This window comes from Mustela lutreola, chromosome 2 (genome assembly GCF_030435805.1).
Source record: "Mustela lutreola isolate mMusLut2 chromosome 2, mMusLut2.pri, whole genome shotgun sequence".
In the NCBI taxonomy this organism is placed as follows: Eukaryota; Metazoa; Chordata; class Mammalia; order Carnivora; family Mustelidae; genus Mustela; species Mustela lutreola.
The window spans coordinates 24,612,726-24,628,917 of record NC_081291.1 but is presented as its reverse complement, the minus strand read 5'-3'; the positions used below and the strand labels follow the sequence as shown (position 1 = coordinate 24,628,917).

Genomic DNA, 16,192 nt, shown 5'->3' with positions numbered 1-16,192 from the left:
GTTGATGGGGTGTCTCTGGGAAAAAAAGAGAGGGAAGGAATTAAGGATGACTTCTAAGTTTGGGGCTTGGACTCGTCAGTGGTTAGTGATACAATTACTAAATAAGGAAGACTGAGGAAGGAATGGTTTTAAATAGAATAGCAGGAAAGCATCATTAATTACGTTGAAAATAGAAAGGACTCCTCTACTAAATATCTCTGCATGACTTCGAAAGGAAATCTTACATGAAAAAAAATGATCTTGATATTTAAGTTGTTGCCCCGTTTTGTTGGGTTGTCTTGGAGTACCGAGAACTTTACTTGGCAAACGGGTGTATGGGTGGATGGATGGATGGATGGATGGATTAAAGCGTCCTAGAAGTGAATGCTCAGACTGATTCCCTCCTTTTTTAATTTGCAGCTTTGTTTATGAAACCAATGAAAGATGGCTCCTTCAGAGGAAGCAGTGCATGAGTCTCAGGGATTCTGACCCAAACTACTATGTCCATTCTGAGACAACGTCTGTCTTAAACTTTGTCCATAATTCCTTCCCATGAAGACAAAGCTCCATGGTTCATTTCAACTATAAATGACAATTTTTTTTACACTTTGTAAAAATGATCACAATAATCTTTATTTTACCAGACAGGAAGCTCTGCTTGCGGCAATCAGTGAAAAAGATGCAAATATTGCCTTGCTGGAATTGTCTGCTTCCAAAAAGAAAAAGACACAGGAAGAAGTTATGGCCCTGAAGCGGGAAAAAGATCGACTCGTGCATCAGTTAAAGCAGCAGGTGGGGCCTCCTGCACGAAAGGTGTGTTTGGCTGGTTTGGGGGCCTTGGGTGCTTTCTCTGGGTTTAGCTGCTCTTCATTCTCCCATACCCATCGTGCCGGCTCACGCAGTTAAAACCAGGTAGGAATGATACTGCCCAAGTTGTTGCTGAAACATCCTTTTACTGCTTTTCTGTTTATGTGCATGTGCCTGGGCTTGTGTGGTTTGCAGCCAGTGCTGTTTCCCTTTCCTTTATATTCACATCATCTCCCCAGAAATAACTCTCAGGTCTCTTCCTTCCAGTGGACTTTGTATGACTTCTGACTATTTCTTGGAACCTACAAATTAAATTCTGGGCACCTTCTTTCCCATTGGACGTGTTACCTTCTGTCTTGCTCTCTTTCTGGGCCCCATCAGTGACTCTCCTCATCCAGTTCTTTAGATTTCTTTCTCTCCATACTTCCAACCTTGGTTCTTCAACTAGTTCCTTTAGGACCTTTTGACTAAGGGACATCTCCCAGTCCCCAGCACTGCCAGACTACTTGGAGACCTCCTTGGCCATTTATTCAGCTATACATTCTTTTTGTCACCTATTTACTCAATTATCCCATCTTTTTCCTCCTCTCTAGGCTACTGTATTTCTTCTGAGGGAAAAGGAAGGAGGGGCAAAGTCCTAACTTGTACAGAAAGCAGTTCTTTTCTTTTTGGAGAGTTTCCTGGAAGTGGCTTGAATGGAAGTAGCGTATTGCAAAATCATTCCTGAAATCTTCAGACCTTATTTCTTCTCCATATATAACTTGGGGTATTTTGGAAGTAATTGTTAAAGATATTCCCTTGGATTCTAGCTTCCTTATATAACCAATTCCGCATATATTATGGCTCAACGGTCTGTGGTCTCACAAGGTGGCTGTCACATCTTAGCTTAGGCCACATGTGGCTCTGAAACTCTCTAAATGCCACATGGTACCACAAGGAGTGTGTCCACCTCAATTTCAGCCACCAGCACTGGTTCTCTGCCTGCTAGGGTGTCTGAGCACATAGTGCAAGGTGAGTGGAAAGGAAGCCCAAAGAAATAAGCCCCTTCCCTTCACAATTGGGCCAACTCTTTCCCTCCTCAGGAAGGAAAAGTCATCCTTTGGCCCCAGACCAGAGTCCATTTCCCATAGGACTGCCTTGCTGAGAGAGAGAGACCACTGCCACGCCTGGGTGCCCTCTCCTGCAGAGGGAGGGTCCCAGTCACTGCCAGACATTGGGGTCATTCCACAGAGCAGCATGCCTCGCTAGCGCTGGTCCTGGGGGTTGGGAACCGCTTACATCTGACCTCTTTGTTTGGGGCTGTGCATCTTTTACATTGGTTTCTACCCACTTGGCCACAGAAAGTCAAGATAAGCCCCCTTCTTTGCTTTCTCCAACTCTTTCCTGTGAACCCTGCACCCTCCCCTCCTGCACCTAACCATTGTAGCTTTCTCCCACAGGTATATAGACCTAAGAAACAGCCCCTGAGCTCGAATATACCATGCACTTGTGATGCTGGCTACAGCCCAGATATTACGGCCAAGTACCACGGGTCCAGCTACGATGCATACATGATCCAAAGGTCTCAGGTCAGTCAGTAGCTAAGGAGACACTTGCCCCCACCATGGGGGGTGGTGAGGGTGCATAACAGCTACATCCTGCCTTGCCCTTTCCCTCTTTTAATGATTTCTAGTACTTAGTGGCCAAAAATCCTGTGACCATAGATGATAGCATTATATCTTGATTTGTAATGTAATTTCATTTATTCTGTATTTGCCAAGGGTTCCAGACTTGATGGCTACCCTCTGGGGCCAGCTCTTCTGAAATGGCCTGGCATTGCTGCAAAGCCAAGACTGCCCGAGGCCTTATGGTCAGGCATAGTGGATTATATTTTTCTTTCTGTCTCTTAGATACCTTGCTCCCCAAATCTCCCTCTACTTTTCCCAATAAAGAATTTTTTTAAGGCTTTTTTTTTTTTTTTCTTTCTTTCTCAGCATCATGAAAATGCACTCCTGGATTCCAGGAAGGATTGAGTGTAGCCCTTCAATTTGCTCCTGGGAAACTGCACAAAGCCTTCATTATTCACAACAGGCTTGGTTTTGGGTATCATGGGGCACATTTGGGAAACCTAGCCACGCAGAGTTAGGCTTCCGCCTGAACTAAGGCAGGGTCTGAAGGGCTGTTGTGGAAAAAAAGGCAGCAAATGAGAATGATGCGCTCCTTGATGATTTAGGTTTGAAATCCTTCCCCACACCCTATAGGCAACGGGGGGCGGGGGGGGGCACATGAATTGATGTATCCTTGTAAATGACACGATTCTAAGGATAATGATTAATTGGCTTATAAAAGCACTCCCTTTTTTTTGAGCGTTTGCTCTGTTCCAGGATATATATCCAGCATCCTCGGGGACTTTGTCCCCTGGTCCTCACGGCAGCCCTGTGGTGTGGGTGGCAGGATTACCTCCCTTTCCCAGGGGGCGTAACTGAGACTCAGAGTGTGAATGACCAGCCTAAAACACACAGCTTGTAAGCTGTAAAGCTTAGGTTTTAGCTAGTCCACCTGAGTCCACACATACCTCACCAGGTTCAGAAAGGAATTTGGAGTGACAAGCAGAAGTGTATTGCAGAAACTGTGAGGTCCTCTTATCTTTCTGAGCTTGAAGTAGATGGCGTGTAAGAATGTTCTCTGGCTATTCATAAGGGGTGGGTTCTGCCTAGAGCTCTTAGGCTTAAGCTATTTGATCATGTCAATAATTCCTTATACTTCTGAGTTTTCACCACATGCCAGGCATCAGTGTAAAGGTTTTACATGCACTGACTCATCGACTCCTAATGAAACGGAAGGGCTGATGCTCTTATAGGAGAAGGAACTGGTGGTCCAGAGAGGTTGGGTGCCCTACTCAGGCATCAAAGCTGGACTTCCATGATGCTTGAAAAGACCCTTTAGCACATAACCATAACTGAATTTGCAGATGCCATCTAGAGTTGGACTGCTTAGGGTTACTCTTGCTTGAGCACTTGTTAGCTAGCTGTGTGATCATGGACAAAATACAAAACCTCCATAAACTTCAGTTTCCTTGTCTGTAAATTGGGCTAATAATCGAATTCAAAGTATTGTGAGTATAATGTCAGAGCTTTGCATGTGCCTGGCACATAATAGGTGCTGTATATTTGTGAGCTGGCATGATTCCTACAACTACTACTGTTGCTATTACTAACTGATTTTGTTACCACCAACCCTTAGAGGTAGTTTGATTTTGATTTCATTGTTGATATTTTTCTGCAAGCCTGGGAGTCATAACTTATTGAGAACACACCCCTGAACTGTGGGACAAAGAGCAGACAGACTTTAGTACCTAAGTGTTCCTGGTCCCCCCTCCCTTAAAGCCCAAGCACTTGGGGAGCAGTGAGCAGTCATATCAGGAACCACTGACCCCAGCACCCAGGGTGCACTACAGAGGCTTATAGTGCTCATCAAATTTGCTTGGTTTGTGTATGCAGTCACATAGAGTCAATCAGAGAGGGTGCCACCGGGAGAGTCCCAAACCTCAGCTGTCATCACTTGTATGACTGACACCTGTATGACTGACACTCTTTCACGTGTCCAGGTCAGTGGGAGGGAGAGGCCTGAGTCTGGGTGTTCTTCTGCCCAGTGTTCTGTAAGGATACTGAAGCAGACTGGCTCATGAGAGATACCACCCTCTTCAGGCTGCCTTCCGCTCAGCTTATCTCATGCAGATCTTCCTACTGCCCATGACATTTAGTAGTTTGTTCAACGATCCCCACGATTGTTGCACTTCGCCTAGAACTTAGTAGACACGCGATAAATATTTATTTTGTGAATGAATGCATGATTCCCACATGCCAGGCTCTATGCCAAGTGCGTTATGTATACCTTCCTTTACAAACATTGTCTTGCTTTTTCCTCATGATCAACCAACTAACATATTGCATGCCTGGCCTGTGCCAGTCTCTCTACCAGGTCCTGGGGATTCTTTCATAGCAGTTATTTTATCTGCTGCAATGAGGAGGGCATCATTCTTATTTTTGAGTTGATCAAACCAAGACCATATGACACAACTACCATACCTATAACATACCACCTATATCTGGAAGTGCAGGGCTGGGCATCTGAGATGTAGGAGTGCTGACACTTTGCTCTTAACTAGGCTAAATACTGCATCCTTAAGGCAGTAGTGTGAGCCATGGATTAGCCCCCACACCTCATAGATGCTATCAGAGGAATCAAGTTCCAGTGCCTCAACCTCTGACTCCCAAGCTGCCCAGGGGTACAAGGATGAGGTATGGGTATGGGTAACTCACTGAGGCCAAGTACCATGTTGGAATTCAACTCAACAATATTCATTGAGTCCCTTCCCTAAAACATTTTTTAAATACATCAGTGATCAAAATAGATAAAGACCCCTTCCTAGTGGAGCTTATGGTTTAATGGTTTGGGGGTAGAGAATGGGAGAAAGGCAATCAACCTGAACATAATAAGTAAGTAAATAAGAAAAAAAAAAAGAATAATGTAGACCAGTATAAGGGAGAACAGAAGTGTCAGAGAAGGATTGAGGACGTGGTAACAATGTAAAATAGGGTAGACAACTGGAACTCATTGGGAAGGAGACACTTAAGCAAAGACTTGAAGGAGGTGAGGGAGGGAGAGTCCTTTAAATATCTAGGGGAAGAGTGTTTTGGCACAGAGAATCACCAGTGCAAAGCCCTAAGGCAGGAACAGGCTGGTGTGTTTGGGGGAAGAACAGGGAAACCAGTGTGGCTGGAATAGAGTAGGCAAGGAGATGAAGAGGTGAGCTATCAGAGCATTAATGGGGTGGGGATAGGATGTGTAGGACTCTTATGCAGGATCTACTGAGAGTGGTACATTCTGGAGCAAAAGTTCTCTGCAGTTAGAAAACAAAATACATTAGCCATGCAAACTCAGAGCAGGAGGGACTCTCAGGTACCACTCGGAGTGCTCTGTCTAAGATTGCCCTACTTGAACCCAGTCTCCTCTGCCTTCAGCTTCTAAGGAGTCCTGGTGCTTAGCTTGTGTTTGTAAAAAGCATTGCCACTTCCACTGGAGCCATGAAGAACTAATACCAGAATTTACTTGTCATAGCTAGTGAGATTTTTGAGTGAGAACAGAGCCCTTTGACAAAATGCCCTCCCTGACTTTTTGACAGTCTCAACAACATACCACTAGAGTCTAAATCCTGCACTCTCCTTGTTTTAAGGAGACAGGCAGTGGTCATTAATGGCTACCACCATGCCATTGGCCTACTCAGAGTGACATCTGTGCCAAGGGAAAGTGCAGCTTGCCTCCAGGCCAGGCCAAGGCAGAGATTCTCAAACCTCAAGCTTGATCTTTTCTAAAGATAAATCTCATGATACACTTATCATTCTCCAACCCTTACTGCTGAAAAATCTTTCCTGGCTTCCTTTACTGGAGTGATAAAGACAAATTCAAACCAATATGTGCTCTGCCTTGTACATGCAACACAATCCCCTTGTCCTGGAATACATTTCCCTCTTTTCCTCACCTAGTTAATGCCCCATTCAATCGCAATCCAACTTCACTTTTTTCAGGGAAGCTTTCTGGAACTTTCTCAGTTGTGTCAAATCTCCAGTTTGGCATGCCTGTAGAATATGTACATCACTTAATTGCACTGTAACAGATGCAATTTTGCATTTGTTTTTGTGATTATTTTTTTGTTGACCATTTATCTCCAGGCTTTGCAGAATTGCTAGCACATAGTGGGCATTTAGTAAATATTTGTTGCAAGTGTAAATGAATGAGTGGGTGAATTGCCAAGGCAGCATGTTAAAAAAAGAGACATTATTGATCAATCATAACTTTAGACAAAACTTAGCATTATGTTCTTCTCACCCCAGTATTCCAGGCAGCCACCACCTATAGGAGTTGGTAGAAGATATGAGACTTGTTTGCTAAATGATGAACACAAATGATGTCATGTCATGTCCTACCACATTGGAAGACATTTTACAGAGATGCCTTTTCCCATACTTGAATTATGTGCAATGGTGGCCATTTTGAACCTTTCTTCTGAATCTGTTCACTGTTATTTTAGTTCAACTTCCCTCTAAATTTGGGGATTCTTCTTAAATAAAATGTCACTGAATTTCCAGATGTGGCAAAAGTTACTTGTTGTTATGAAGGGAGCCCCACTACTTCATCCCTGAAAACTTCTGAGTATCATAAATCAGTTTGCCTAGAAATACCTAAACTCCTGTTAAACATCTGTCAAGAGAGCTAGAGAAGGTGATATGAAATGAGTTCAGAAATTCCAACTATGCTTAACAACAAAAGAATCTTTATGACGCTCTTCAGGTGTTGACATTTGGGTTGGTTCTATGCTGAACAAGGTATAAAGCTGAGAGAGCAGTACAAATTAACTTTCTGTTGCATAAAAAAAGATAAAGGATAAATCATAGCTTGGTTGTAGATAGACAAGTCTGTCCAACTTTTGTATTCTTCCCAATTGCATTTCTTCATAAGCACACACGTCTGACACTTTTACTCTAGCTCTTTAAAAAAAAAAAAAAAATCTGGCTTCCAGATTTTTGCAGTTTGGGGAGAAGGTCTCAAATGGGAATGAGTTAATTTCTTTTTCTTTCTGTGTGGAGGAAATATTATTAAAAATAACCATTTTTCCTTCTGTGTTTTGGATCCAATCTCCCCCCAACTCTTTTTCTCCACCCTTAAAGAAAGGACTGACATCAAAATAATTAATTCTGAAATCATTGGATTTTTTTCTGCTGCTAAGGGGTTTTTGAAGAAAGCTTAAAACTAAATCTTACCCCTAAGCCTTATTCCCAAATGCTCCCCTGTGTGCCGAAGTAGTGATATGCACATCCTTGATGAAAATGCCTTCTTAAAATGAGGGCCAGACACTATTGTTTAGCTAAAATTAGAACCAGCTTATTTCTCAGAACTGGTTAGAATACTTCTGTGATCAGAGATAAATTGTGCTTGGTTTTCTTTTCCCTTTCCTACCAGTTCTGGGCATTGCTTTTGGCTACCAGGAAACATACTGGGCATTTCGGAACAGGAAGGCATGAAGAACAAGAGAGACTAGTCCAGGTCAACATTCTGGAGGCTATACTAGGTCTGCATAGTGTATCCGTTTGGGTAGCTCATATTGCTCAGGTCACCAGAATCATACCTAAGAATTAGCCGAATAGGTGTGGCCAAGAATGGGAGATGGCAGAGGCCACCCTGAAAAGTGTTTCAGGAAGCTTGTTGTAGGATTGGAATCCTAGTCAAACTGGACCTTGGCAGAGACAGACCCATCCAGTCATGGAAAGTGGGAACCACCTGAGTGGGATGATTGCTCAGGCATTCCAGCCCTCCTGCTTGAGGCCACACATGGCTGTGCTTCCTATTTACACTTTCATTGCATTGTATGCAGATGGCTTTTAATTACGCTTTATGGTTCAGGAGGTGAGCACAATTAAACTGCAGTGGAGGAACTCTATGCAGTAGGGTTCCCATAGCCTCTAGTTTTGGTTGGATGAACTCCAGAAAAGCTTGATTTGATCCCAGCATTGTAATGCATCACAGACTTGCCCCAGATCGAATTGCTGAAATGCAAATGCATTGGTTTGCACTGCAGACTTACTTTGGGTTAAGCTGTTCATGTCCCACTGGTAGGATCTAGGCACGTCTCTATTTATCACTGATTTCAATGCGAAGTGTCTGTATAGTGTGTTCTAGAGAATCCCCTTTTAAAAAAGAAATACTCAGATCCCTCCTTGGCAGGCCAAGGGCAGTGCATTCTCAAGGAGGTAAAACCTCCTTGAAGGGTGACTGAAAAGCTTCCTCTTTGTGTCCAAGTAATTGGTCAGGACACTGAACTGCTCTCTGCACCTAGACTAACCTACTCTAAGTAGCTGATGCCTTGGCCCCAGTACTCAGGGTATCCATTCAGCCAACCACTTACAACACAAAACAGCACTCAGATTATGGACACAAAGGTTTTCTGAGTAATTCCACGGGTTTCCCCAAATCTCTGTTAGAGGTGCCTTTTTCCAGAACTTCAAGCTGACTTTGATGGTCCACTTTCTGAGTCTTTCATTTGAATAAAGTCATATTTTAAAAGCTACTTTGTTTTCCTACCCAAAACATTCATGGAATACCTTTGTGAAATTGCGTTCGGCCTTCTTGAGCTACACTAGGACATAACTGAGTTTGCCCTTGAGCCTTGGGTTTTTACCATCTCTTTCACCAGTATGGCAGATGTTAACTCATGAAACAGATAACAGGGAAAATTGCCATTTTTTGGTGCAGATGTGCCATCAACATTCAAAAATGTTTGCTTGCTGGAGAGGTCAGAGAATGTTTCCTACAGAAGTAGGAATCACGTATGAATTTTATGATTAGCAGTCCATAGTCTACCCTTTGTGACAGATGCCTATCCATGATACTTTCTCTTAAGTATTTAAGGATTCTAGGGTAAGAAATACTAGTTTTAGAAAAGCTTACTCTTTATTTCTTAAGTATACCTTTTTGAGTAGAAAAACTTGAAAAGACCAACTTCATCAGTGTGTTACCCCGTTTTTAGAAATACAGAAAGGGAGAGATGGGTCTGACTTTTAAGTTTCAGAGTGATTTGCCAACTTTGTTTCAGTAATTTGAAGCCCCCCCCCCCACCCCACCCGTCCCCAGTATCTAGCAGTTGGCAGAGCACATTAGAATCATGGGCTTAGCTGAAGGTGACCAAAACAGAATAGCACACAAATGCCAAGAAGATCTCTCACGCGCTGTCTCCCTCTTTTTTTATTCAAATTTCACATCTGTGCTCTATTTTTAAACATTTATTCTTTAAGTGATAACGCATGTTTTACCAAGCCTCTTATTGGATTAGACATGTTTGAAATCCCCTCGATTTTAACCTGTTCATTACCGCCTCTGAGAACATTCAGATCCACCACCAGAGCAGAGAGTGTGCATGGGGCAAGTTTCCAAAATGTCAGCCACCAAGAAGCCATTGTATTTTGGGAAGGGAGGGATCCAACTATTGCTCTTGGTAGATTTGGAGGGATCTTAGAGTGACATTGCTTCAAGAGGACTTAAGTGTGGGTATAATGTGTACATCATTCTTGCTCTTCGTTACAGTTTTTCTACTCACCTTTTAGAGTGGGAGGAGCTAACAATTTTTGAACTCTTGCTGGATACCTGGCACTGGGTGGGGGATTTTAAGTACATTATCTCATTTAATCTTCACAACTCTGAAAACTGGGTGTTGTTTCAGAGATAAGGAAACTAAGGTCCAGGAACTGGGCAAAGACACCATAACTGGTAAAGGGGATCTCACCCCAAAGCTCTTCCATACTTTTCTCATGTTCCCAGTTGCTGCAATACCTCATTAGGTCATAGCCCCCAAGCGAAGGGGATAACAAGTAGCATAAAGAGAAGGCTTTATCCTGTGACCCTGAGCACCACTCCCAGCTCCTCCTGCTGGCCCCCCCTCCGGCTCATACCAGGAGCTGAGGTCATGTGCTGGCTGGGAAGGGCGACTTATCTTTTCCTGCATCACCAGGCATCACCCACTGCCATGGGGAAGGGGTTGCCATGGGCTTGATCAAGTGTGCTGTGTTTTCTGCTTCCCTGTTTGAAATCTTGGCATTTGCCTCTTGTGTTTCCTTCTCAGGATAGCTGCTTGGAAGCCTCCCCCCCAGCCCCCATTTTCCACTTTCTTCTTCACCATCTCACATGTAAAACAGGTTTCTCCTGGTCTCTTTTCTCTCCCTCCCTGCTTTCCTTCCTCTCATCGTATAATTAAAAGTCTTTCGAGGCTGTCTTCACCTTATCATTTCAAATGAATTGAAAAAAGATCCGACTTCCTGCCCTTGTGTCTTCCTGATGCTGAATTTCAAAATGAAAGAAAAGTCCTTTCCCACTCTCTTTTTGTTCACACTGCCCCTTGCATAACTGCATCTAAATCATGCTGGTTTTGTCACTGATCAGCAATGGTGTGCACACTGTTGGCCCTTCCTTATCTTCAGAATTACATCTTCTTAGGCTTTTTCAAATAATAATGTGGCAGGAAAAGGGATATTCCCCTGCCCCTCTCACAGATTGCTGACACAGAATTTAACATTTCTAGTAGTTTATCTTTACTCTTACTTAACGACATATTCTTTTTGGGAAGATGCCATTTTTTTTTTTTTAATTCTCTGCAACATGCTACTAAAGTCAAAGTGAAAACTTCTAGAATCTTCCATGTGTGCTTTTTTTAATCTAAAGTAATGCATGATATTAAAAAGTAATAAGTATTTAATTTTGTAACCATCCTTATTATGTAAATGATACTTTTCTATAGTTGAAAGCATATAAATAAATGTTTTATCATAAAAATAATATGTGCTCATTATAGAAACTTAGAAAATGTAAATAAGAATCTTAAATCACCCATAATCCCACCATTCAGAAATAACTGTCATTAAGATTTATAGTTTCCTACATTCCATTGTCTACATACATATTTGAACAAAGACATGACATACTACATAATAAAGTTTTTTTAGCCTTTTAAACATTTAATGTTGTACATTTTCCCATGTCCTTAAAAGCTTTCAAAAACATATATCTTTGTTGTATGATTTCCATCATTGCCACAATTGATTTTATCATTCTCCTATTATTGGAATTTTAATTTGTTTCTAGTTTTTCACTTTTATAATCATACTTGATGAACATCTCAGTATATAAATCTTTTTTTCTGTTATTTTCCTTAAGATTCGTTGCCTAAAAGTTGAAATATTGGAGTTATAGTTGTTTTAAGGATTTTAGAGAATTATAAAATGGCTCTCTCCTACAAAACACTTGGCATTTCTAAGTTTTTACAAAAATATCATGGTTTGTGTTGAGTTTTTCAAGACCATACTCTGATAACATGCCAATCATAGATTTGGAGCAGAATATTACTCTAAGTAGGGCAAGTGACCAGTAAAAGAGAGGGAGAGGCAGAGGGAGATTTCTAAAACTTCTTAGGGGAAAAGGCATGGGGGAAAATGGGCAGTTCATTCAGCAAATCTGACTGAGCACATACAATGAGCCAGACACTGTTCTGGACACTGGGGACACCACAATGTACAAAACACACAACTCCCTGCCCCAAGAGAGCTTGTATTCTAGCAGAGGGGACAAACAAGAAACAAAATAAAGACATCTCATGTATATCATGTTTAATAACAAATGCTGTGAGGAAAAATGAAGATGGAGCTCTATGAGGTGTTTGGGGATGACTTTGAATAGGATGTTCCCAGGGTGCCTTCTTGAGAAAGAGGCATGTGAACAAGGACTTGCAGGGTATTGGGGGGTGATCCATGTGGAGTATGGTCCAGGGAGGGGGTCCTCAGAGGGAATAAACTACAGCCAGGAGAGTAGGAATCTGTTCTTCCCAGGTCCCAGTCTGAAGTGCAGTTGCTGAGTTGACAAGGTGGGGGAGCCAGAACCCCACAACACCAATGTTTAGATGAGATTATTTTTTAAAAATATGCACACGACAACCAAAACCCCACTCTCTTATCTCTGCCCTGATATGACCATTGGGAAATGCCCGTTGGACACAGCCAGCAAATCTTTATTCAGATGATCTTTGATGCAGTCTGGGAATGGAATTGTGCAAAGAGGTTATAAGTTCAGATTGGACTGGGAGTTTGTCATTTCAGAGAACAATGAAAATTGACTGAACAAGAATGACAATTCAGAAAGCTATAATCCAGGGTGGTTCTTATTCCCCAGAAATCTCCAATTAGCCAATCGTCTTGAGGGTGGTTTATTTCCTTTAGCATACCTAGTCTAAAAAGACAGCTAAGAAGCCAACCAGAAACCCTACTGGTATGGACTACCTTGGGTGTACCAAAGCCCCTTTGGGTGCTAGGGTGGGAAGCAGGCGTGTGAGTCACAAGGCCAGGCAGATTCTGTTGTCAGTCTTCTTGGGTTTGGGGCCCCAGTATTGTCTGAGATACCTGACAACAAGCAGCCATCTAGAAAGTATGATGACGCCAAGCAAGGAAGACTTGGCAAGTAATAGAAGGTGTAAGATCAAAGAATCAGAGTTCTCATCCAGCCCTGACCCCAACACACTGAGAAACCTGGGACAACTTATTTTGCTTCTCTCTCACAGTCTCAGTTTCCTCATCTATAAAATGAAAGGAATAAACCAACAGACCTCTAGGCTCTTTGCATTTTTGGTAGTCAGAGACAATTCCAATACATTCACACATGCGGTATGTTGAATACTTGATCTACAGCAAGGACTTTTGAGGCAAATGGCAGTTATTTGCTTTCTTGGAGCCTGTGGTTGAGTAGGACAGATGCATTGTTCATAGGATATGAACACAGCTATCATTTCTTGAACAAATGATATTCTAAGCACAGTGTTGTACTTCTGTTGTTTCATTACAATCCTCACAAAAACTTGAAGAGGTAGTACCATCCTTACCTCCACTTTGCAGATGCTGAAACCAAGTCACACTAGCGGGTGGGCAAGCCAAGATGCCCTCAGTAAGTCGGTCTGTGGGGGTAGAACTCTCAGCCTCTTTGTTTTCCCATTGCAATGCGTTTGCCATCTTTCCCACTAGGGAATATTTGAGGATTCTAGATTTCAAAGACAATAGGGAAGAAGGAAGTCTCTGAAGTTTGCTCCTTTGGCTTGTGTAATCCTGATTCATTTCCTTTAATTACTTGGATGATGGTGAGCAGGTCAGCCTACCTTCCTATAAAAATTGTTATTTTTTGTTTCCTACCTACCTCACAGAGAAGCATTACCATACAGCATCTTCTGAAGGGCAAGGCCCTAAAAAACCCTGAGGGTTGCACAGATGTGCACAATATTGATCTCAGTTCTGAGGAGCAAAGACAAGACTATCTTATTCTTTCCCACAGGGTAGCACTGAGGAATGATGGTCCCAAATTGTCTCTGGTGGGTGACAATCCATTGACATAACCTCACTTCACATGACTTGTTCCCCTGGCTGAAGAAAAAAGAACTTGAGTAGCAATGTTCATGAAAATGCCTTCTGCATTTTCAGGAGGCAGACCCTGATTCATCCTTGAAGAAAACTTGAGGGGGAAACACTGACTTGAAAGAACCCAGTTTGGTGCGGGTTCAGACATCTTCCTTCCAAGGAAAGGTGTTTCTAGACCTCCCAGTCTTAGACTTTCTTGTCTAGGCTGCTGGGGTTCTGCTGGAGTTCTGCTGGAGCCAAGGTCTTCTGAGGCTTCTTGACATGACATTGGGCTTCCAGGGAGAGAGCCTCTGTGTTCTTGAGCTTTCTAGTGATGCAATCCTTGGTGAGGCAGGGAAACAAAAAGCTGATATTTTGGAAGGGGAACAACCATCTCCAGGGGATTATTTTTTATGAACAAAAGACACTTAAGTGTTGCTGATTTATCTTAATAGCAGATACTATGAGCAAATGTCCCAGTTGCCTCTTTGTGCTTTTGGCAAGTATGGATGAGAAATGGAATGGAGCAGACCCAATCAGAGCTGGCTAGCTCAAAGTTCAGGAGACTTAATCTTTTTCACTCCAAATATGTGACTTAGAACTGTTTCCAAAGTTTTCCAAGTTGCAGGTGGACACCCAACTTTGGAAAGAGGCAAAGCAGGTTCCATCACCAGGTTTTCTGTTTCCAGAATGATTATCTTGGGCTCGAGGGGAGAAATGCCTCTATTTCCCCTAGGTGGTTAATTCTGTAAGCTTGGTTACCATGTTCTGGTTCTGAAAGCACTGTTTCTGTATAAAAAGACTTTCTTTTGTCACATGAAGAGCCCTCCTGCTTGTCGTACACATGATTGGGATTCTCAGAGGACCCCACAGGACTGCTCAACATATCCTCCTATGTCAGGGCTGGAATGAGAGCACGCTGAACCCAGTGCCTTAGAAATTGGAATATAAATTATGTCAAGGCCGTGTTCAATGTTGTAACATTTGCTAATCCTTATTAGATATGGATAAATTCTCATGGCTTAATTTGGCATGTTGAGCCCGTTCTTCAGATTGTCTTTGGGGACTGGAAAGGAAATGCACAACTTCACTATAATTTTTCTTTTGTTTCTTTAGAATGGGACATAATTTTTTATTGTTAGCTGGTGGAAACTTTGGTGAATTGTGGCCAACTATGGCTCACCCCCACAGGAAGAAGGCTTCAGACTTTAGCTGAGAACATATTCTTTGAAACAAACCAGAATATTTGATTTTTGAAATATCTTCCCACTTAAAAAACATGCTGTCCAACAAATATTAATGTTCTGACCAAGACCAAGAGAATTGAGGAAGTAGAAAGCTACAATTTCTCTCCGAGGAAAATTTTAGAGTGGTGTGTGATGCTTTAATTTAATGCTTGCTCCACTGAGCATGGAAAGAGTCTGTGAGGTTGCAGGTACAGCCACAGAACTTACAGAGCATCCTCTTATTCTCGGTCTTCCTTCCTCCATAGCGGAAGGAGCTAGGTGTTGGCTGGAAGTCAAGCATTCCACATTCCTTTATGAGGTCACCCATATATACATGACCTTGGGCACATCCTGTCGCTTAATTTCCATTTCTGGAGTTTGGTCCAAAAAGTATACTTGCCAATAGACTCTTTCTGTTTGCTGCCAAACAGTTTTACACTGAAAACCATTGTTGGGCCCCTGGGTGGCTCAGTTGGTTAAGCAACTGCCTTTGGCTCAGGTCATGATCCCAGAGTCCCAGGATCGAGTTCTGCTTCGGGCTCCCAGCTCCACGGGGAATCTGACATTGCCCCTCTGACCTTCTCCCCTCACATACTCTCTCTCAAATAAATAAATTAAAAAAAAAAAAAAAGGAAAAACATTGTTGAGTATTTTACATTGCTTAGATTGGAAGCCATTGTCTTGCTCTTTATTCTTTTTTCAGCATCTCACATAGTTTGATGATCAGTCATCCGTGCTCAGTAATCACCTTCAGGGGACTTGAATCTTGTCAAGTTTGACTAGTCCAATCAGGTTTGGGGTTTTTGAATCAGTTGGTATTAAAACTGCAAAATTATTTAAGTGAGATTCTCATTCTGTTCATAATTACAGGTTTGTATTAATAGATCTGTTTTGTATATTTTTATGAGCGGGAATTCTCTTGGGCAAATCCAGCATGAATTCTCAGTGGGGCAAGGGCAAGCAATTTTTCGTCTCTGGGGTGATTTTTCAAAAGAGTGGTCCCATTAAAAAAAGCCTGATTCTGTCCTCTTAACCACACCCAATTTTCAGCTTCTGCTGAGAGCAAGGCCCAAAATTATCCCCACATCTCCTTATGACATTCTGTTGAAAAACATTAGTCCCTGTGCACTGTGCATAAAAGCCAAATTACTTTTGGAATGTCCGTGGAACTCTGGGAATCCAGATAGGGATCAAGGAAACAGCACAGCATCTTTTCCCCCCTCT

At 42.3% G+C, this 16,192-nt stretch overlaps 1 protein-coding gene across 8 annotated transcripts in view; it reads left to right on the top strand.

Annotated features, from left to right (window-relative positions):
• Positions 1–16,192, top strand: part of ERC2 (ELKS/RAB6-interacting/CAST family member 2) — a 932,553-nt gene that overhangs the window by 711,621 nt on the left and 204,740 nt on the right. For all 8 annotated transcript variants that reach the window (XM_059161221.1, XM_059161225.1, XM_059161223.1 and 5 more), the window contains one exon: positions 624–771. In XM_059161221.1, coding sequence (XP_059017204.1) covers positions 624–771 — 148 coding nt within the window. The remainder of the gene's footprint in view (positions 1–623; positions 772–16,192) is intronic.